This window comes from Budorcas taxicolor, chromosome 1 (genome assembly GCF_023091745.1).
Source record: "Budorcas taxicolor isolate Tak-1 chromosome 1, Takin1.1, whole genome shotgun sequence".
NCBI lineage: Eukaryota > Metazoa > Chordata > Mammalia > Artiodactyla > Bovidae > Budorcas > Budorcas taxicolor.
In genome coordinates, this window is record NC_068910.1 from 6,486,125 (window position 1) to 6,509,407 (window position 23,283).

Sequence of the window (23,283 nt, forward strand, 5' to 3'; positions counted from 1 at the left end):
AGAAAATCTGCAACTACAGCACAGAGAACGTTTTTCCCCTGAGCCATTTCCAAGGGAGTCATTGACCTGATGCCCTATCACCGCCTCCCGCTTTAGTGCTTGGTCCCTGTGGCCGAGGCCCCTCTCTTCCGTCATCATGACCTACCATCCCTGCCACGTGCTCCTCACCCCATCCCAGGGGCATCCAGAGAGCATAAGGGTCTGGTCCAGAGCACAGCACATTTGCTGTTCTGTGTCTGCGACCTCCTTCGTGTCCTCAGACGTGTCCTGGACAGTTCTGAAGACTGCTGGGCAGTTGCTGTGGAGAGAGCCCCTCGGTTGGGTTTGTGCACTGTGCCCTCAGCAGGAGTCTTCCCCCAGCCCATCAGGTGCTTGGGGGCTGCAGGCTCTCTGTTGGGTCCGTTACTGACGATGCTGACCTCGGTCACTTCATTAAAGTGACGTCTGCCAGGCTTCTCCGTTGCAAGGGGACTCTTTCCTCTTTGGAGTTAGTAAGGATTTTGTGGGCAAATAATCTGAGACAATGAAAAGTTCCCATTGCTTGTCAGACTTCCAGAGTATTCACTTATTTATTTGTATCTGTCTGCCCTCATGGTTTCCCATTTGACTGTTATCGTCACTGTTTTGATGCTCAAACTGTCCCCAATTTGGGCCCTAAGAAGCTCCTTCAAGCTGGTTCCGTGTCCTGCCACGTTCTCACCCTTCTTTAAACATTTTCTTATGTTCTGGCAAAATAACTTGTGCTGGGCTTAGTTTCTCCTTTTCCTGCCGCGGCCCTGGAATGAGCCGTTGCTCCAAGGTGCTGCGGTTCCTTTCCGTGGAAAGCCGTATTGAGAAGCCGGCACTCGGATGCCAGGGGAGCTCAAGCCTTTGGTGGGGCTGCTGCTCCACCCAGACGTCTGGCTGGGGGACTGAAGCGCACATTTCTGTGGACAGCTGCAGATTGGGCTTCATGTGTCAAAGTCCACAACTGCACACCGACAGCTCCAATTTCAATCCTACACGGTAGGAAACATTCTCTATGTTTTTATGTATTTGTACCTCCCTTTCCTGACAATGAGAAACCTGGCTCCCGTGGTCTTTTTTTTTTCTTTCTTTCTTTAATAAATGTACTTATTTAATGTGTAACCACTCTCTCCCATGTGCCCCCACCTGCTCTCCCATGCAGATCTCTTCTCCTCGCCTGGACTCCAACACTCCATGGAGGACCTCTGTTCCCCCAGGGGGTGCCCCTTTCCACCCTGTTGCGTCCTGACACCCCACACCAGGCTCCCCTTCCTGGGGACATTCTTTCCTCCCTGCTCCATCTGACACCACTCTGGGACACCAGGCTGCCCCTTTCCCACCATGGTCACCTCGGCGTCAGGAAAGGATGGTTGAACAACAGAGAGTGAGGCAAGAAAAGAAAGGTCTTCTTTGTATTTTTAACCAAACATGCATCAAGAACACAGATGCAGAACTACAAAAGACTCGCAGCAAACACTCCAGACAATTTGGCAGTGAGCCCAGCTCTCTCCCTAAGGAGACACGGTTCCATGACTGTTCTGTACCCGGGCTGGGGTCAGATACCAGTGCTGCCTCTAACAGGTCCAGTAGCTTAGGCTCCCTTAACCTCACTGAGCCTCAGTTTCCTCAACTGTAAAATGGAGAAATGCCAGCACCCGCATCACATTGCTGGTGTGAGGCCTCTGTGAGGCCAGGGAAAAGCGTGACCCAGCGCCTGCCCGAGAACTGCCCAGCAGATGTGAGCTCTGAGGACAAGCATGTATTTTTCAGAATCCTAGAAAACAATGACTGTTTCAGAGGGCGGGGCCAGGATGCTGGGTGGGTGTTCCCGGAGCAGCAGCCAGGTTCCGTGGCTCCCAGGCCTTCCTCTTTTTGAAGGATTTTTTTTTTTTTTTTTTTTTGGCTCTCCTGCAGCCGACTTTGGGAGGGTTTCCTGGACAGAGGTCCTTGTGGCCGCTGCCTTAAGACACGCAGCTCGGGCCCCAGCGGCCAGTGCCCTCTGACCCAGGCCCACCGCAGGCAGCAGCAGCAGCAGCAGCAGCATGGAGCTCTGGGGGCCCTGTGTGCTCCTCTGCGTCTTCTCTCTCCTGACCCAGGTCGCCGCCGAGGCCCCCGCCGCCAAGGTCAAGAAGGCTGCAAATGCCAAGAAAGGTAAGGAGGTGGGTGCGGGAGCTGGTCGCTCTCTCCTTGACTGGCCCTCACCCTCTGTTTTCTCCTTCCCTTCCCTTCTCCGTGAGCCCAGCGAACAGTGAAGTCCCCCCCCACCCCCACCCCCACCAACTGGGACCTGGGTGAATTCTCCAGCCGCAGGGGCAGCTGTCAGACTGTCGGAGTCATGGACTCTTAGAATCGGAAAGAACCTTCCAGATCACCTTAACGGACACACACTCCTCCCCCACCTCCCCCAGATTTTAAGAGAAACCACACCTTTGGCTCGGCAGCCTGGAGATGTCCGACTCTTCTCGGGAGGGCTGACAAGGCTCCACCTTGTCGTCTCTGAACCTCAGGCTTCTGAACTGTGAAACAGAGATGGGGGCCTTGGCTCAAAAGGTTGGTTGGGAGGATTTAACAATAGAAAAACACATAAGGCTTCTGGAACACAGGGTATAATGTAATGCACAGGGGAAGGAAAAACGGACGGTTTGTAGTTCTATGGTGCATCACAGCCTTCAGGAAATGAAACTGTTCAAGGCTGAACCAGGACAGTGGAGGCAGCTTTGCTCTCCCTCCACGGCCTCTGGGCCCGGGGTGTCCTTGGGCGGCCCTGGCCTCAGCAAGGCCTGCCCTTGGAGCCAGGCCTGCAGTGAGGTCACCCCGGGCTGTGTTGAGACAACACTAGTGGAGTGTCATGGCAATGCAGGGGGCTGTCACCCCCCAGCAGACGAGAGTGCTGATGCAGGCAAGCAAACGGCTGGCCTGGGGCCAAGGGCCCAGAGGAGGCAAGGCCGGGGCTCATAGCTGCCCTCAGGCCCCTCCCGGAGCCTCCACTGTAAATGGACAGCCGCCCACGGTCCATGGACGATGTACGCAAGGGCACTTTAGGACCACGGAGCCCCACAGGCCTGCGACACAGAATGGGCGGGTCCCGGTGCCGACAGGAATAATCCCCAAGGTTCAGTTCATAAAGTAAACAACAAAAAATTCAAAACAGAATGGATACTTATGTAACATTTGTTTTGAAAAAGGGATTTATATAAAAATATTATATTTATTTCAAAGAAAAAAATACATATTTACTTGTATATGCATAGAACTTTTCTGGAAGGATTCACGAGAGTTAGCAACAGTGATTGTCTCTGGGAAGAGCAACTAGAGAGCTGAGAGCAGATTGACTGGGAAAGAGACTTGAACATATTGAACTGTTTGGGTCTTTAAAAATTATATGGCTCTGTTACCTTCTACAAAATGTTCATTAAAAAAAAGAGGACTCGTGGCATGCACGGTATGTCCACAAATGTTACCTAAAATTGCCAGCAAGGATGTTCTTTGTAAAGGATACACAGTTCCAAAGGCAAATAACAGAATTTTTAAATGTGGAAAAGAGTTGCTAATTTCTCAAGTTTACCAAAGATGCTGTATGTATTTATTCGAACGTGTAAATCACAGATCTCATCACATGGACAAGAAGGTCACACCAGACAATGCCCTGGCCCTCTGCAGCTGTCACACTTGCACCCCAGCTCCATGTGGTCTCCGTGCAGAACCCGTGGAGGCCCAGGGCGCTGGAGGCCCGCAGAGCAGCGGACAGAGCGAGAGCGGAGTGCCTGACTGGCTCTCCCTGTTCCGCCCGCCCTGCTGGTCTGCGTGTTGTTCCTCCGGGAAAGTACACCTGGGAGGTCTCCGGGGCCCCTGGCCCTGCTTCCTGTGCTCTGTTCTCCTCTGGAGCTGGGAGGGTGGTTGGGGTCGGGGGTGGTCACTGAAGGCTCTGCCTGCACCCCCTCCCCACCCCTGCCTGTCGCCATCCCATCTGATCCCTCCTACACTGCATTACGTTAGCAAAAGCAAGTGCAGGAGGGTCCCCGGCAGAAGGGAAATCACGAGCAATCCCTTGGATGACCACTGGCAGGAACAGAGAGAGACAGAGTCTGCCATGACATCAAGGTCGAGGGGTCATCCCCTGTCCCCTTGTGGCTGATGGTGGTCCACCCCTCCAGTCCCTGCCCTGCCTCATCCCTACTGCCTTCATCACGGGATTGTCCCCACTTCCTTCTGACTTCATCCTAGATGCCGTGAGTCCGAAGATGCTGGAGGAGCTCAAGACTCAGCTGGACAGCCTGGCCCAGGAGGTGGCCCTGCTGAAGGAGCAGCAGGCCTTGCAGACGGGTGAGTGAACGTGGTGGTCTCTCCAGGCAGGGGTGCGCTGGACACAGGGGCTTGGGCCCGCAGTCAGGGATGCGCCTCTAGCCTCTGGCCCAGCACCCCTAGTCCAGGGCACCAGATTCAAGGAGGCCTCAGGAAGATGTCCTGATGTGTGGAAGCAGGAATGTCCCAAAAGGACAACGAACTTGCCCCCAAGAATCCATTACCGCCCACTGGAAGCATGAGCCCTGGAGGGCTGGTGGGGCAGAGGCCATCCTAACGAGCCCCCCGAGACCCTGCACTCAGCCGGCCCCACGGTCCCGCAGGGCATGCGCCTCAACACCTGTGTACCTGCTGTACAGCCACCCTCAGTCATCCTCGCTACACTGGGGCAGGATTTATTATCCCTATTCTAAAGACGGGAGCTGAGACACAGAGAGGCCCTGGTTTTGCCCATACGCCCCTGGCTGGCAAGTGCAGGTTAGGGTGGAAATGGAGGCAGCCTGCCCAGTGCATGCTGGGTGTGAGGAAAGGTGGGCTTTGGTCTTCCTGACCCAGCATGAACCAGCTAAGCCAGGATGGACGAAACACCCAGCTGTGGAGCCTGGGGACACACTCAGCTCACAGCCACCTGCCCTGGCACTTCCTGGCCAACCTGCCTGGACAACCCACTCTCTTTCTCTCCACTGAGTTCCTTTCATATTGTCTCCAATTTTCACACACCTCACACTCACCTACTCCGTGGCCTTGCCCTGGAGGACACAGAATACAGACAATCAGTAATACTTAACACATGGGGGAATGTTTAAGATAAGCACAGTGCCATTCGGGGCCTCAGTTTCCTCATCTGTAAAGTGGAAGGGCTGGGGCTGGACTTGCAGGGCAAGCTCTAAGGTCTCATGACTCAGCTCTGCACTTATGCAAAGACCATGCAACCCAGATGCCACTTGCCCTCTGAGGCGGGCGATGTCGTGGGGACCTCCCTGTGCCAAGTCCATGGCATACGGAGATCCAAACACCCCCTCCATGTTTGCTGATTCCCAGAAGATTCATGGGCTCCCGGTCTTCTTGGGAGCCTTCTCCCTCTCATCACCCTCTCCTTTACGACAAGCTGCAAATCACCTCGCCAAGAACCCCACACAAAGCATTTCTGAGCTCTGCTGACCTAGCCAAAGAGTTGAGAGAATGAGGGGTTAGGGGAGAAATCCTTCCCTCCCGCCATCTGCCCTTCCTCTCCCCCAATCAACAAACGCACCGTGAGGTCCCCAACTAGCAAGCCTCTGCCACGCACAAAGAGAGACAGGTGACCCAGTGGGGCCCTGCTCTGGGGCCTCAATATATTCATGGAGTCAGTGTATTCCCTGGCACCCTTAAAGCAGGTGTAGGAACATAAAGAGGGATTCCAAGCAGAGGGCACAGCAGGAGCAGGGCTAGGCAGGGCCAGCATCAATCCACCGGATCATAAGGAGGCCAGAGTGAGAAACGGTCGGTTACAATGGGAAGGCACTGCGGACTGACACGCCCTGAGGACTACGTTAGCGTTGTGGGCGGGGCTCCCAGGACGCCGCCCTGAGGCGGAGCTCGGCCTGCAGGAGGTTCATGAGGGAGCACCTCCCAGGACCAGTACCTGATCAGCACCCAGGATCAGAAGGGCAGAGACAGGACTCAGGAGTGGGCAGAGGGCCTTGCATCTCAGGGAAGGCCCCAGAGACGGCAGAGGGAGCCCTGACCTCTGGAGGGCCCTTCAGAGCTGTCCTGAGTCAGGACAAGGGGGCTCATGGGCTGGTCCCTGGGTGGGGGCTGCTCCGGGGAGGGGCACGCTGTGGGCGAGGGCCTATCTTCCACTGAGGCAATCCCCAAAGGGAGGCTGAGTGCTCCCAGCAGCTGGGGTGGTCAGGCCTTCACCCCAAGGGGGTCTAGGTGGCATTTCACAGTGACCCCAGAAGGAAGGAAAGACAGTGTGGGGCCAGGCTGGGAAGGGCAATGAAGCCCGGCTAGGAGGCACTGCACGAGAGCACGTGCCAGGGCTGACCGGCTTGGGACAGTGTCTGTGAGTGAAGACACCTCGGTGATGCTCCGGACCTGGAGCTGAGAGTTCCAGGAGTGTCCGGTGCTCACGGGGGCACAGAGAAGTGTGTTAAGTGAGAGTAACAGAGTGAGCGGGTGAGTGAGGGGAGGGGGTGGTGGTGGAGTGCAGACCCACCCCTAAAATTTTGAGGATCAGCAGCAAGAGGACAAATGGAGACATACACTCCAACTGTCTAAATATTTATGTTATAAACCCAGCTAAAGAATAAACTGCTAAGCAGAAACAGCCTATATCCCTAACTAGACCAAATAAATACCCTCATTACAACCTTTGAGGCCAGAATCAAATTTGGAACTCTCGGACTCAGAGTTCTGAGCCCGAGACATTGAGCTTCTGGCCCCCTGCTTGGGCCATCTCTTCTGTCCGGGGCCTGGCCAGTCTCAGCACTGAGCTCCCAGTTGCCACTCCAACCAGCCCTCAGGAGCACTGACTCAGAAGAGGCTGCTGGCAGACGCTGGGAGCCTGTCTGGGCTCCTGGGGCAGGGATTTGGGGTCCTGGGCACCTGGAGTGTGGTCTGGACTCTGGGTCAGCATGTCCCCTGGCCCCAATCTCAGGGAGAGTGGGGCGTGAGGAAGATCAGAGCGGGTGGCTCTGGCGGGGCTCCTTGGGAAGCCCACTCTGAGATGGGGTTCATTCATCAGGGAGAGTCTGGGGTCCCAGCTGTGAAAGGGGGCGGTGGGAAGCAGACTGGGCAGAGGGACACCCAAGGCCAGCTTCTGCACCCCCCTGTGCACCCTCCAAGCTAAAAGGCCCCGAGAGGGCCTTTTAATTCTGCTAAAAGGCAGAATTAACCTGCCTGGGGGAGAGATGACCACTTCCCCCCTGGGAGCTGGATGGGGCACCCAGGGGAGGGGTGTGACCTTGAGGGAGGGGCCGTCTGTCTTCAGCGGAGGGGGCTGAGCCCACGCCCAGCAGCAGGGGCTCCACACCCTGTGAATCGGCGGTCTGGGATTCAGTGCCCATCACAGCAGGGCCCTCGGGGCTGGGTCTGGAGCCCCTCCGCTGCGGACAGGGCTGGTGGAGGGGGTGAGCCGGCCCCTGGCAGTGGGCTCTCAGCTGGGGAAGCTGGGGTGACGGCCACTTCTCCCCCCCAGTCTGTCTGAAGGGTACCAAGGTGCACATGAAGTGCTTCCTGGCCTTCGTCCAGGCGAAGACCTTCCACGAGGCGAGCGAGGACTGCATCTCGCGCGGGGGCACCCTGGGCACCCCGCAGACGGGCTCCGAGAACGACGCCCTGTACGAGTACCTGCGCCAGAGCGTGGGTAGCGAGGCCGAGGTCTGGCTGGGCTTCAACGACATGGCGTCCGAGGGCGCCTGGGTGGACATGACCGGCGGCCACATCGCCTACAAGAACTGGGAGACGGAGATCACCGCGCAGCCGGACGGCGGCAAGGTCGAGAACTGCGCCACCCTGTCCGGCGCGGCCAACGGCAAGTGGTTCGACAAGCGCTGCCGGGACAAGCTGCCCTACGTCTGCCAGTTCGCCATCGTCTAGCGGGCCGGGAGGGCCGGGCCGGGCGCGGGATCCTGAGCCCCGGAGGAGGGGTGCGGGGACCTCCCCGCCCCCCGCGCGCTGGGCGCCTCCTTTCGCAAATAAAGTGGGTGCACCGTGATGGAGAGTGGCTGCAGTCTGTGCCGGTTCCCATGGGCGGGGAGAGTCCAGGTGCCCTTCTGGGGTCCCTGGGAGAAGGCTCTTAGGAGGTGAGCAGAGAGGCGGTGAAGGATGGTGAGCTGGGTGCACAGAGTAGGGGAGGGAGGAAGAGAACAGAAGGGAGGTGTCAACCCTTGACTGCTGCCGCCTTTTTAAAATTAAACAACTTTATATTTCATTTGATTTCCCTCTTACAGAGAGATTTGCAAGAATTCCCGAATACCCTTCATCCAGATTCCACAAACACTAATATTTCCCCCATTTGCTTATCCTTTTATTTTTTCCTGAACCGTTTGACCATAAATTGCAGACGTGATTGCCCCTTTACCCCTAAATACTTAAGTGTGTTTCCTGAAAGCAAGGACATTTTCTCATGGAAGCATGGAGGTTTCCTCAAGGTCTGGAAATGAACACTGATACTCTATTCTTATCTAAGTTACAGCCCTTATTCCAATTTCCAGGCTTCTTATCATAAGACTCCAGCATCCCCTCCACAACTGCAGGGCAGAAGGGACACCCCCATCCCACCCTTTTCTGTTGGGGATTCATTTCTGGGGTGCACTGACATGCTGAGTCCTGTTAGGGTGAGAGCACGGTCTGCCACAGGGAACATTTGCATCCCCCCTCTTGCCGAACAGGAGTCAAAAATGAGAGCGGCCAACACTGCCTGACTGGTGTGACCCCCTTCCTGCTCCTCAAAGAAAGTTCCATCCTAGAAATACCAGCTACCACTTACTGAGCCCACTGAATCGCAGGAACTTTAAATAAGTCATCTTACTTAATCTTATCCACCAGGGACAGGCATGTTATTATCTCAGTTTTGTAGAAACGGAAGTTGAGGCTCAGGGAAGCTGAGTGACTTCCGTTGGTCACAGAGCCAGGATGACCAGGGCCTTGGCCTTTCCACCACCACCGTGATGCTTGTCTCATGGTACTGGACCTTCCCTGAGATAAAACATCAGACAAGTGGCCCCATGAACCCCTCTGGCCCATCCAACCATGTAGGCCCAGCTCTAGTAACCTGCTTAGGGGAGGTCTTCCCAGATCAGCCATGTCTGCCATATCTTTTCTCCCTGGTCGTCTTTGAGTGTGTCCTGCCTTCAGAGGTAAATTAATGATATTTTGATTTGATCACGGGGAGTGGGCTATGCTGGGGGAGGTGGCTTACAGTGAACTCTGTGTGTCTACTTTGTGCCACACAGCCTGCCTGACATTGTCATGGAAACCATCTCATGTAATTCAACAGTTTAGGAAGATGTAATGATGGAAGACATTCATGATAGATGCAGAAACTGAAGCTCAGAACAGCGATGTGATTTTTTTTCAAGATGACCTAGCAAGTGAGAAGCAAAAATGAGATGCAGATGTCGGTCTGGCTGAGTCTTGGGCTCTTTTTACCCCACTCAGCTATCTAGCAGGATGTAGGAGGCCACAGGTTTTCAAAGTTCCTGCACTGGGTGGATGCCGGAAAGAGGGCACCAGGCCTTCGCCTATGAGAGAGGGTCCTGGTAGAGAACTGCCTCTGTGGCGCTGCCTGATTTCAGCAGCAGGTGGCAGCATAAGCAAGAGAATCATTGACAATTTTTAATCAGCTGCGAAAGTGCTTAGGATTTTAAGACACTGAGACTCATGGACTTCAAGCTAGGGTACATCTGCCCTGGGATCTTGCTTTAAGTTTTGACCTGTTGTTGTTGTTTGCATCAATTTTTATTTTTTAAAACACTGTGTTCAAATATTTTGTATCATGATTACTGAGTTTTTTAGGCACTTCCTTAAATTTTGTACCCCAGTTAAATGCCTCACTCACCTTACTATTCCTTATGGCACTGGCTATAAAATTAAAAATTTCCAAGGTGCATAAACAATAATAAGGTACTGGTTTCTAGATCTTCAGCTTCTATACTACTCTTTATTAGAATTGATGGTAGAGCCCTCTTTCATCATCACGCATTTCCCTCTTTACCATGTGCTGCCCTGGTGTGCAAAAATTTTGAGGATGTCCAACAAAGGGACAATTTGAAATATTGCTGTAGGTGCCGGTCACGCAAAACGCTGGGTAAAAGCTTTTGCAAGTTCAGCTGTTTCCAGTTCTTTGCCTTGGAGAAGAGGTTAATCAAGGTGTCAGTACTATCTTTCCTGGTTGCCAACTCACCTATCAGTCTCTCCCAACCTCCCTAAACCACAGGTTTTCCTGCATAATTGCTAGTTGCATGGCAAAGAAGACCGGTTCAAACTCTGGTCAGACTCGGCCCCTGGAATGTGAGCTTCCCTCTCACACACATAAACATACTTGCTTCAAATGAAAACATTAAACCACTCATGTGTCCTCACACAACCTCCAGGCACATTCTTTGGATTTTGGCTTTGCTGAGAGAAGGTGGAAGTATTCATAAAAACAAAGAAAATGAGCAGTGTGTGCATTCCTACTGTATGCTGGGCACTGACCCACAACCCCCTTCCTATGTCCTGACAACAGCTCATGAATTACCTCACTCAATAGTCATACTAACCTAGGAGAGCGCTTTTATTAAGCCTATTTTATAGTTGAAGAAAACAGTAGAGAGAGGATAATTTTTCTAAGAACATCCATGAATGGGGCTGGATTTCAGGTCTGTTGAGTTCCAAGGCCCATGTACTATCTATTATTTACATTCAGTCCTTCCTGAATCTTGAAGAAAGTTTTCTGATATTTCATGATGTGACTGTGAAACTTTTGTGAAAAGGAGTTGATGGTCATGTGCATTGGTGTATATTTGTGATTGCTGGAAAGGAATTCTGTAAAAACACATTTTCCACCCAGATTTTCCAGGGCTATTTCTGAAGCTTAACATTAGATTCTACTTCACCTGTTTTTCATGGGTGACTCATGAAAAGCACGGTTTATGAGTCTCTTTCATGCTAAAAATCATGACACAATCTATGAAACTAACCATTTTCTCCACTAGAATGCACTGCTGTTTTGTACAGCATGAGAACACAGTCACAGGAGAAACAGCTCAAAGATCAATGCAATCTTCACATGAAAAAAACTGAGGCCCAGGGAGGCTAAGTGACTAGCCAAGGTCATGTAGCTTGCAAGAGAATGAGCCGAAGAGTCTCACTTTGTTAGCAGAAAGAGCTTTGTGCAAACCATTTCTCCAAACAGCCAGCTAGTAAGTACTGAGCTCCTTCCATATGCCAGTTGCTCAGACAGAAGCTAGGCCACAAGCCCTGGATCCTGTTCTTGAGGTGTTCACTGTCCTGGCATTTCTGAGGCTGCTCAAAGACAGAGGGATGGGGCTGGTTGTATCCTCTAAGGGTGGCTTTCCTGTTTTGCATTGTTGGGAAAACAACTGCGCAGTAGTAGTAGGAAAGTGTCTTTCCGATTAAGACACGCAAGCCAGATAATAAGCCAGAGTCAAATCGGGAAACTAGTGTTTCCTCCCGTTCATCAGCAAGTTCCGCCGGGAAAACCTTAAACCAGGCTGAAGCTACTCATGGATGGTGCAATGCCGATCAGGAAGAAACCCTGGATTTGGATTCCAGCTCTTCAAATGATGATGCATCAGGGATTTTAATTTATCCCACCTGAAGATGAGGTGCCGCCATCCACTGGATCTACTCCCCACGCTCCACCTCCAAAACCGTAAACCACCCTGAGATCCCCGTCTCTCACAGACAGGAAGGAGATCTCCACCCACAGGCAGGGACAACACTCGTGATCAAAGCAGTTACAGAAGATGGACTAGAACTTCCCTGGCGGTCTAGTGGTTAAGAATCCGCCTGCCAACGCAGGGATGAGGGTTTGATCCCTGGTCCGGGAAGATTCCACATGTCCTGGGGCAACTAACCCGTGCACCGCAACTGCTCAGCGCATCACGCTGCAACTACTGAGGCCGGAGCGCCGCCCCAACAGCGTCTCAGCCCCCATTCACTACAACTAGAGAAAGTCTGCACGAAGCAATGAAGACCCAATGCAACCAATAAATAAATAAAAATTAAAAAAAAAACAAACAAGATGGACCATAGATACTTTCGCCTTTAGAAGATTTTAAGTGTCCAGACTCCTTGAAGGAGTAATGTTGGAGTAGGGAGATAGCCAGGTGCAAACTAAAAGGGGCACACAGGCCAACAGCAGGAAATCATATATCTTGTAAACAAAGGGGGTCCTTAGGCAGACAAAGAAGGACCCTTCGGACTCATGGGAAACCACACATTTTGGGGTGATAAGTGTCCTGGAGACAGCTAAAGAAAGGTGGGAAGAGATAGGAATTTCTGGCGTCCAAATGTAACCTTTTGCTTCCTGAGCTCTCATTACAATAAAACCTTGCAGATAAGAAGTTCCTGTCATGCACCGAGGTCATGACACTTCCCATCAAGACTACATAAGGACAAAAATCCCTCCTCCCCTGGCAAGGTGGAGCTAGGATGAAAATCCGGGTACGTGACCCCCCAAAACCCTCCCTCCCCACTGCATATTCCACCCCTTCATTTGTACATCCCACCTGTCCTGCTTGCGAAAGAAAGTCGGTGCAGTTTCTCATCTTTGAGAGTGTACCGTCGCTTAGTTAAATCCTCACTTTGCTTTCTTGACCGCCCTCTCTCTTCTCTGAACTCCTTCTGGGACGAGAGAAGCGTCTACTCCCCCAATAACCCAGGCACCGGCTCTGACAGCCCAGTGTCCCCGGCCAGGCAAAACTACCCTTTAGCGAAGTGGAGAAGCAGGGAGGGCGAGGGCACATGCGAAGTCCTCCCAGAAGCGAGCCATGTGAAAAAAAGCGTAGCTGAGGCAGATCTTGATTTGATGCTTTAGATTCCAGTTTCTTTCTTTCTAAAGCCAAGTCCGTGCCTTTCCTGGCCAGCAAGCTACTTGCGGGGGTCGAAGCAGGAAGAATGGGTGGCTCCATGCCGGACCAGCCGTGCCTCATGGGTGATGGAGAACTCGTCTAGGTGGTGGCCGATCACCTCAGGCTTGACTCACACCTGGCTGAAGGTCCTGACAGTTGCAGGCGCCCCCCACGCTGCCCGCCATCTCCGGCAGGGCGACGCTGCGGCGCCTCGTCTTCACCACGGGGGCTCCACTGTGGGCGGAGCCTCAGTCTAGGACTTGCGCAGGCGCTTTAGCAGCATGTGTTCGCTCCTTGCGCAGTCGCCCTCCCGCTGCTTTTAGGTCGTGTGTCCCGCTGGTGGTCGAGGTCCGCACAGACGTAGGTGAGCTTGAGGAAGGTCCCCTTCTCCTGTGCCTCCATCACCTTGTTGCGTGAGTGCGTGCTAAGTCGCTCAGCTGTGTCTGACTCTTTGTGATCCCCATGGACTGTAGCCCTCCAGCCTCTTCTGTCCCTGGGGATTCTCCAGGGAAGAATATTGAAGTGGGTTGCCATGCCCTCCTCCAGGGGATCTTCAGGGATGGAACCCGTGGCTCCTGCGACTCTTGCGTTGCAGGCAGATTGTTTGCTGTTGAGCCACCAGGGAAGCCCATATCACCTTGTTTGCCCTTCCTAAATTACAGTATTGTCATTTAACACGACTTAGAAACCATAGTTGTCAAGCCCAAATTCAGGGCATATGTCTTAACAGAGGCTTAAAACAACAAAGAACTTATAGAAGCGCATTTATTCACAGTGTAAGTCACATTTGTATAGGTTTTTTCCCCCTCTCCTCTCTTCCCCCTTTATCCTCCGCAGGCATTTCCTTTAACAAATCTTTTGCATGTCTAATCCTGTCTTGGCCTCTTCTTCTGGGAGGACTTGATCTGCTTCAGTGACTCAAAAAAGTAAAAAAAAGAAAGGTATTGCTGACCGAAGACACGTATGGCCGTGGAGGGTGCAGCTCAGACGGCTCTAGGAGAACCTTCTGCTGAACAGGAGTTGACCGATAGCCTGGGCTGTCTGGGGAGGGGCAGAGGCCAGTCTTTCCCTGGCTGCCTCTGGGCAGTGACTGAGTACTGAACCATTCCCTCTGGAGAGGTGACCCCTCTAAGTGGAAAGTTTAGCCTGGGAACTCTCCAAAGGCCTGGGCTCAATTGTCTCAGAAGTGTGCTGCAGTCTGGGGTTCTTCCTACCCAGTCTGCTTTTCCCCCTGCTGTTCTTCACACAGGGTCAGACCTGTGTTGAAGACGCCTCTCTCTGCCGACTCCTGCTCCCGTGAGCCCTTGACCTTTCACAGGTGTTTCCCTCAGTTACTCTCTTGCACTTCTAAAAAAATTATATAGAACAATATAATATGTAGCCAAACTATATGTAGGGTATCAAATAGTTACATTACTTAAATCGAGGATATACCAGAAAACTGGAATGTACAATCACCCTGTGTTTCCGAAGAGAGTGGACTACCTTTCTAAGTGAGGGTTATCTGTAATAAGAACGGCTGCTTCTTATGCCTGCCCCACCCTTCGACCTGGAAGTTCCTCCAGTAACTCACAAGGCACCTACATAGGAAGCTTATCCTAATTCCTTCCCTTGTCTGCTTAACATGGCTTTGGAATATCATTCTGTTCAGGCAGCGGAATGGAATCCTGGATCCATTTAGGTTACAGAGATATGAATCCTCTAAGCTAAGACACTATTTTACCCCACCCCCACCATAAACAGATCCCCCTTCTCATTCTCATCTGTCCCTCCTCCTCCTCTTCAAATGTGAGGATCCGTATCCCATCATGAAGATACAAGACTAGGATATAAAGAAGACTGGACTGGAGGATCAAAGCTTTGCCTTTGTAATGACAAAGACAAAAGTAGTCCCTAGCATCAAGCTCCCCCCAGCCAGGCACTCAGAGCTAGGTGCCACGTTCTCCTCTCAAACAGAGCTAGTCTCACCCATCACCAACTTCAGATAAGCCTGACAAAACAAGACCATTCTGCAGTCATGTCTGAGCACAGACACAAACTAAGCCTCTGCCCACACGAGAGAAATCACTCAACTAACCCAAGTGACAGCTGTCTCTTCACAACCATGGCTTTAGCTCTGATGCCTTCATCTCACCTTCTGTATAAAAACTGAAGTTCCTGGTGGTAGAATCCTGCTTCCTGACACCATTCAATCCAGAGCAAACCTCTTCTTCCTTGAAACTTCCCACACACCACTTAACACAAGTCCATGTTCTATTCTAAGTCCCTTGTGCTGAGAGGCCCCATGACTCCTTATCTGTGCATGTACACAGCCTCCCTCCCTGCAAAAGATCAGTAAATCCAACTTTGTTCTTGGTGGTCTTTGGCTACAGGGCACACACAGGTGGTCCACAGATGGTCAGGTCCTGAGTCTGTCTCCAAGGTGCTGAATCCAGCCTATGAAAGAAAAAGAGAAGAAAAGAAAGGCAAGACAATGATGAAAAAGAAAGGTTTCAGGACACAGAGCCAAGATGTACATGAATCTTCTGAGTAGGGTTCCAATCTAACTCAAGTTGCTCGAACAAGTCGTACACAACTGGAAATATAGTGAAGCTCCACAGGACTGCAAAGTTAAGTCTGAAACAAGTCAAGGATGACAGCAAGCCATGCACAATGGTGGGCATGCAAAAAATATTTGCAGGGCTTCGTGGTGGTCCAGTGGTTAAGAATCTGCCTGCTTAGTGGGAAGGTGTTATATAACACAGGGAGCCCAGCCTGGCACTCTGTGATGACCTAGAGCGGTGGGCTAGGAGGGGAGAGGGGAGGGGATATATGTATACTTATGACTGATTTGTGTTGCTGTATGGCAGAAACCAACACAATATTGTAAACCAGTTATCTTCCAAACTAAAAAAAACCTGCCTGCCAGTGCTGGGGACACGGGTTCAATCCCTGCTTCGGGAAGACTTATATGCACGGTTGTGGCCTGTGGACACAACTATTGAGCCTGTGCTCTGCAACAAGAGAAGCCGCCACAATGAGAAACTCACACCACAACTAGAGAGACAACCCACTCCAGGGTTCTTACCTGGAGCATTGCATGGACAGAGGAGCCTAGCGGCGTACAGTCCATGGGGTCACAAAGAGCCGGACATGACTGAGCGACTAACACATTTTGTACAACATGAGGAATATAGCCAATGTTTTATCATAATTATAAATGGAGTAAAATCTTTAAAAATTGTGAATCACTATATTGTACACCTGTAACTTACATAATTTTGTATATCAACTGTACTTTAATTAAAAGAGAAATGCACAGAGCTTTCAGGAGCAAAAACAGACCAATAATGATCGTCACCTTCCAGAGACTTAAGAGTCCAAAGCTAATGGCTCACCTTTTAACTCAAAGGCGGAAGTAGAGGACACCAGTTAGAAAAACTCATTCTTCTAGAAGGAACCAGACTAAAGGAACTGTGAGCTCAAAGAGAAGAAACTGAAAGGCGGTAGGAAGGTTTTCTCTGCATCATCCCTGGGCCAAGTCAGCTCGAGCTACGGGAGGCTGCCTGTGTTGAATGGTGCCGCTAGCCGGAAGGTCTTGAGGCCACCCGTCCTGCCACACGGCTGGCACTTCTCGCTGTGTGCTTTAACTGGGGGTGGATCAGGGGCCCCAGGTGGGGTAGTGCAAGCTCCAAAGGAGAAAGGGGCCCAAACCTAGGTGGAGCAACCTCTGTCGCCCCCAGTGATGAAAATGTTAACCAGAAAGGCCCTCGGCAGTGTCACGGGGAATCTGCCCTTGTCCTTGACTAGGGGTCTGGCAGTGTCCTTACCCACATGCTGGTGGCCTTAAACCTGGACTTCTGCACCCTGGGGAGGGCCCCAGGTTCCTCACCTGTACCTGGATGTGATGGGACGCTTCTTTGCAGGCAGCAGGCCTCCCAGGTGGTAAAGAATCTGCCCGCCAACGCAAGAGACCTAAGAGACACAGGTTTGATCCCTGGGTGGGGAAGATCCCCTGGAGGAGGGCATGGCAACCCACTCCAGTATTATTGCTTGGAGAATCCCATGGACAGAGGAGCCTGGAGGGCTGCAGTCCATGGGGTCACAAAGAATCGGACATAACTGAAGTGACTTAGCACACGAGAAGGCGGCCCAGGGTGTGGTTCCTGATTCTCGGCTGGCTCTCTGGGTCTCAGGATCCTGGCAGGTGGCCTGGAGGGAGGCAGTCTGGACTTGCCACCAGGAGGCTAAGTGAGCCAGCCTCCCCCCGGGAGACGTCCCCCTGCCTCTCCCTTCCCTTCCCCACACCTCGCTCAGAACCTCCCCCTTCTCTGACCTCTGCTGCTGCTGCTGCTGGAACTCTTCTGCAACCCCATGGACTGTAGCCCTCTAGGCTCCTCTGTCCATGGGATTTCCCAGGCAAGAATACTGGAGTGGGTTGCCATTTCCTTCTCCAGAGGATCTTCCCTACCCAGGGATCGAGCCCATGTTTCCTGCATTGCAGGCAGATTCTTAACCGTGAGCCACCAGGGAAGATCTCTTTGGACCTCTGGCTCCCTCACTTCTCCTCAAGGTCTTTCTCATCCTCTGGGCCCCTCAGGCCTAGGAATTTTTTGCCTTAATTGTCCCCATGTGGTCCACTTTAAACATAGTTTAAAATGATGGCTTAGAAGTGGGAGGCAGGGCAGAGAGCCAGGCAGTTGGTTTAAAAATAGGTCTCAAGATAAGTCTCATCCCCGCCCCTCAGGGAGACAGGGTGGAAGGAAGGGGGTTGGGAGGATGAGTCTGGCCTCAGACCCTTGCCTCACAATCCAAAGATGAGAGTTTTGCTTTTCAAGCTAGAAAGGCCTGGAAGGATTGGTAACTGAGGTAATCCAGGATCGCTGGTTGGGTGGGGATTTGTGTTGCTATCATTTTGAAGGCAGTCCTTGAACACGCGTGTGGGGGGAAGGTGCTCCCTGAGCACAAACAGTCCTTTATTTAGTGGTCGCTGTGACAGGAACCCTTTCTCTGGAATTTGCTGGAATTTGACCAACCGACAAGACAGAGCTCATCAATTCCCTCCCCTTGTCCTCAGGTCACCCCCTATTTAGCATCTGAGGGTGGCTGTTCAGAGAGGAGGACAGTGTTTGTTCTGCAGGAGCTCAGCCCTAGCACAGCCATGATCTTCAGAGACCCTCTTTCTAATGTTCTGGGCCCTCAAAGAACTCGGGAAAGGGGACCTGGAAAATGACAGTTCAGGAACTTGAGATGGGACTAAAGCATTGTAGACGAGCCTGCCCTTCTCACCCCCAAACTCTGGGCCTGCCGAGTTAGATCCAGGAAGCCCCAGGGTTCCGCCCTCCCCAACTGAGGCTGTTTGGTCCCTTTTATTCCTCGGGGGCCTGAATGTGTGTTTCGTCTCCAGTTCAGGTGAGAGAATAGTAGGCTGCTCTTCCTAAAGTGGCGATAGTTCTGTGCAAAGATCTGGAATCAAGGTTAAATCCTGGGGGTGACCTGTGTTTTACAGGCATAGACTCTAGAACATTCTAGCCACTCCAGTCATCAGCATTCCTGAGGGCCACGACAAAGAGCATGGTTTTCTTTTTTCAGTATCCTCAGCGAAAAGTTCGTTGTGTAAGAATATTACCGAGAGGGCTCCCCTCAGGGCTCAGGGGTGAAGAATCCGCCTGCCGAAGCAGGAGACGCGGGTTTGATATCTGGTCTGGGGAGATCTCACATGCTTCAGAGCACTAAGCCCGCGAGCCACATCTATTGAGCCTGTGCTCTAGAGCCTGGGAGCCCCAGTGGCTGAGGCCATGTCCCAGGACTACTGAAGGAAGCCCCGGTGTCTAAAGCCCGGCTCCACTGCGAGAGAAACCAGCAGTGAGACGCTTGCGCACCGCAACTGGAGAGGAACCCCCGCTCGGCACCGCTAGAGAAAAGTCAGGCAGCAACAAGGACTCTGCACAGCCAAAGGTAATCAACAAATAAAATGATCGAAGTGAAAAAAGCATATAGCTGAGGAGTCAGCACAATATGTATTGCTTGGTTTATAGATGAATGTAGCTTGTTTACTAAATACTTTCAATATGGTCTGTTGCCTCAGGAGCAGGGCGAGAAGCAAAACGTTACAGTTGGGAAAAGTGACTAAAAATTGGCAAAGAACTCACCATATTTTATGACTGCCTCTCCAGCCAAGCCTCACAATTCATTCCTCTTCCGGCTTAGAAACGTCTTAACCACTCAAGAAAGGAGCTAATGGAACCGAGACATCCAGCGCCTCACTTGGTGAAGTGCTTGTTGAATGAATGAGCAGATGTTGCCGCTGAAGTTTTGTCATCTCCTCTCCTCCCCCACCCTGTGTCTCAGCCCTCCCTCATAGCACTTTATATGGTAACTTCTCCTCCACCAGCACTCAGCCTTAGCATACTGTCTTACACAGGAAAGTCGCTTAGTTGTGTCTGCCTCTTTGCGACCCCATGGACTATACAGTCCATGGAATTCTCCAGGCCAGAATACTGGAATGGGTTCCCTTCTGCAGGGGATCTTCCCATCCCAGGGATCGAACCCAGGTCTCCCACAATGCAGGTGGATTCTTTACCAGCTGAGCCACCAGGGAAGCCCGCACTTAAGTCTTACCCACAATCCCACACTTATGTCTTACACATAGTAGGCATTTAATGAGTACACTGAGATAACTGAATTGAATTGGATCCACAGCAGAATGAATACCAGGCAGTTGAGTGCTACCCACACTGAAATTCCTCATGAAGATCAAAGCAGATTTGTTGCCATGTTCAATTATCGCTCAACCCTTGGCAAGGATCTGAAGGCAAACAGAAACATCTTGATCTATTTGTGCAAAAAGTCAGCTTGCAGCATCTGTAGCAAGTGTAAATTCTCATTTTAAAAATTGATGTCCCTGGTCTGGAGAAAATAATCTTTTTTTTTTTTAACACCAAAGACAAAGCCTTCATTATCGCAAAAGGAGCTTGTTACCCATGTTGCTTTAAGAAAAATATAATTGAAAATACAGCTTTATCCTGGATATATTGGACTGATTTGACACTAGACATTTTTTAAAAGGTATAAGGGATTTTCATATTCATTATTGGAAGTATTTATGTTGCCAGTGTTTCTCAAAAAGACTGTTATTTGCAGAAATATCACCGGGTTGCGTTTCAAGAGGAAGTGAGGGCAATTTAACTCCTGATTGGAAAGGATCACCTCTGAAGTTCACATGTCCCAATTATCCTTCCCTCAGCTGGCCCCCTGGGCTTCCGTAGTGGCTCAGACGGTTAAGAATCCACCTGCATTGCAGGAGACGCAGGAGATATGAGATGGATCCGTTGGTCGGGAGGATCCCCTAGAGAAGGGAATGGTTACCACTCCACTATTCTTGCCTGGAGAATTCCATGGACAAAGGAGCCTGGAGGGCTACAGTCCATGGGATCCCAAAGAGTCGGGCAGGACTGAGCAACTAACACTTTCACTTTTTCACTTTCAGCTGGCTCACTGGTCTCAGGATACCAGCAGGGGCCTCCTGGGTAGCAGCTGCAACCATCAGTGGGGGTGAGTGGGGGTTGCAGCCTTGGGAGGAGGTTGGAGAGCAGGTTCCCTCCCAGTCTCCCAGGTGGAAGGTAGGATTAGTGTTCAGCCTGCCAAGAGCTCTGGTGACGCTGCCAGTGGCAGGCAGCCAAGCAATTAATGTGTCCAGGAAAAAAAGGGACCCTAGAGGGACTTGGACCCGCCTGCTATCCTGAGATCCAGGGAGCCAGCCCAGGGTCCACAGTACACACTGAACCCAAGCCTGCGGTAGAATAGCTCTTTCACTCTTTAACTAATGTTTTTTCTTTGGGGGGGGTGGGGGCTAAAAAAAAAAAAAGAAAAACTTTTTTTCTTTCCAAATGATTAAGCATCACAAAATGATTTCTTCTCCCTGAACTCCAAGGGGCAGCTGATACCCTCCCAACCATACTTCCTAGGCTTAAGATCTGAGCGGATTCTAGTCCCTCCAGCCTGGCTCCTGGGCAGGTCAGATCTGAACGTCCTGGGCAGTGATGGAGCTGACGCCGGATCACCAGCTGGTCCTGGGACTTCTCTTTCCGATGCGGGAGCGGGGTGCAAAACCTGCTGTCCCAGGATTGGTGTCAGCTCCCAGAGAACTTCTTGGCCTGGGAGTATCAGCACTGAGGAATGATCCCTGAGGTAGTATGCAAGAGGCTTCCAGGGTGTTCAAGCAGCTACCACACCTTCCAGTCTTTTCCAACCTTTAGCCTCTCTGGGAGTAACCTGGGATTTTTGACCAGAAAGGGTGAAATCTGGCCAAACTGGTCCCACCACTGGGGGCGGGGCAGAGGAAGGGGGAAAAAGTCTCTGAAAAATTGCACTCACGAGAGGCTGGCAAGACTGAACCACCGAAGAATCTTAAGGGTACTCTGTTGTTATTATTATTTATTTATTTATTTTTTAAAAAATGTATTCTCTTTGGCCCTGCTGCAAGCAGGAGCTTAGTTTCCTGACCAGGGATCAAACCCATGTCCCCTGCATTGGGAACACGGTCTTAACCACTGGACTGCCAGGAAGTCCCAGGAATCTTGAGTTTTGACAAGTTTTAAAAAGAAGTTTTTGTTTTCATTTTCTTTCACTGTAAAATAAGATACTTTCCAATAAGTAAAGTAAGTAAAATAAGTACGGTTCCAATTCAAAAGCTACAGAATGGTATAAGGGGGGATATTTCCCAGTCACCGTTTCCTTCTATGAAGGCAAACACTGTCCACAGTTCCCCTTTAGTAAGATTTTTTTCAAACTTCTTTTTGAAACTTTTCAGATGCTTAGAGGCAATTTAGAGGCATTGGCTTGGTTCTACATTAGAGAAGTGATGAGTTTCTGACCAGCTTTACCGTGGGGATACTTTTTGCCAAAAGCAGGCAGTGTATTAAAAAGCAGGTATCACTGCCAAGAAAGGTCCGTCTAGTCAAAGCTATGATTTTTCCAGTAGTCATGTACGGATGTGAGAGTTGGACCACAAAGAAGGCTGAGCGCCAAGGAACTGATGCCTTTCAACTGTGGTGCTGAAGACTCTTGAGAGTCCCTTGTACTGCAAGGAGGTCAAACCAGTCAATCCTAAAAGAAATCAACCCTGCATATTTACTGGAAGGACTAATGCTAAAGCTGAAACTCCAATATTTTGGCTACTTGATGCAAAGAGCTGACTCACTGGAAAAGACCTTGATTCTGGAAAAGATTGAGGGCAGGAGAAGGGGACGACAGGGGTCGACAGAGGATGAGCCGGTTAGATAGCATCACTGACTCAATGGTCGTGAATTTGAGCCAACTCCAGGAGATGGTGAAGGACAGGGAAGCCTTGTGTGCTGCAGTCCACAGGGTGGCAAAGAGTCAGACATGATTTAGCGACTGAACAACAACTCTTGGCCTCTTTGTCACTGAGGAAAGGTGTTCTGTGGTGGGGTAGGAGTGGAACAGGGAGAAAAAGACAGGACAGTTGCTATGGTAACTTCAAGCCACAATGGTGCGCACCTCATATGTGTTTGTTGAGGTCCTTCTCTGGTCTGGGTGCCTGGTCAGGCAAGCCCAAACAGCCGGTGCTGCCTCTGCCATGGGCAGCCAAGTATCTTATCACACTGCAATCGTGTTAGAAAATGAAAGCCCACGGTTCTGGATTCTTTGGCTGTGGAGCCCGCACGGCTCATGCTGTGATGCTTCCCCCAGGAACATCTCTTTCTAGGGCTGCATGAATGCTGAGGATCATATGTCAGCTTGCTGAAGCTGACAGCTAAAATGAGTGTGGAGAGGACGCGGAGTACAGCGTCTTCGAATTTGACACAATTAGCTAGAGAACTGTCAGCTCACAGGGAAAGGCAGCCAGTTTGCTGAAGGTGAGACCATGCCAAATGGAGCAGCCTATAGGCTATGTATTTTTTTTCTCTCTTCAATGCAGGTTTAACAGAGTGACTACGAAATCCAGACACCGTCACATACAGCGTCTCTTCCCCACCCTGGCAGTCACCTTGTTAATAAGTAGGTATTAGGATTAACATTTTACAGTTGAGAAAATTTTGGCTCAGAGAAGTTAGGCTGCCTGTCACACAGCTCACGTTTCATGGCGGCCTCTTAGCCAATTCCGAGGTCTCTTCGGTCTGGGGAGACGTGGTACCACTCTTGCTGCACTTCTGTAAATAATTAGGCCAAATTGCATAAGACTAGACTTACTGTGCAAACAAAATAGTCTTTGATTATCTTTGATAGAAATGGGGGTACTTATAGAAATTCTGTTTTTCAACAACAACAACAAAACTCTAGCATACTGTTGTGGGTGGGTTGTGGAACTCCAGCCAGGCTCACTGCCTCTGAGCCTTTTGACCTCTTGGTAAACTGGTTTCTGACATGCGTGCTTATCTTTGATAGAAATGGGGGTACTTATAGAAAT

The 23,283-nt window shown here is 51.1% G+C and overlaps 1 protein-coding gene across 1 annotated transcript; it reads left to right on the forward strand.

Annotated features, from left to right (window-relative positions):
• The first annotated feature begins 1,904 nt into the window (after positions 1-1,904).
• On the forward strand, positions 1,905-8,008 carry CLEC3B (C-type lectin domain family 3 member B). The gene is made up of 3 exons (XM_052641567.1): positions 1,905-2,157; positions 4,231-4,329; positions 7,490-8,008. Exons 1-3 carry the CDS (start codon positions 2,049-2,051, stop codon positions 7,888-7,890), a joined length of 609 nt encoding a protein of 202 aa, XP_052497527.1. The 5' UTR covers positions 1,905-2,048; the 3' UTR covers positions 7,891-8,008.
• Positions 8,009-23,283: the final 15,275 nt, after the last annotated feature.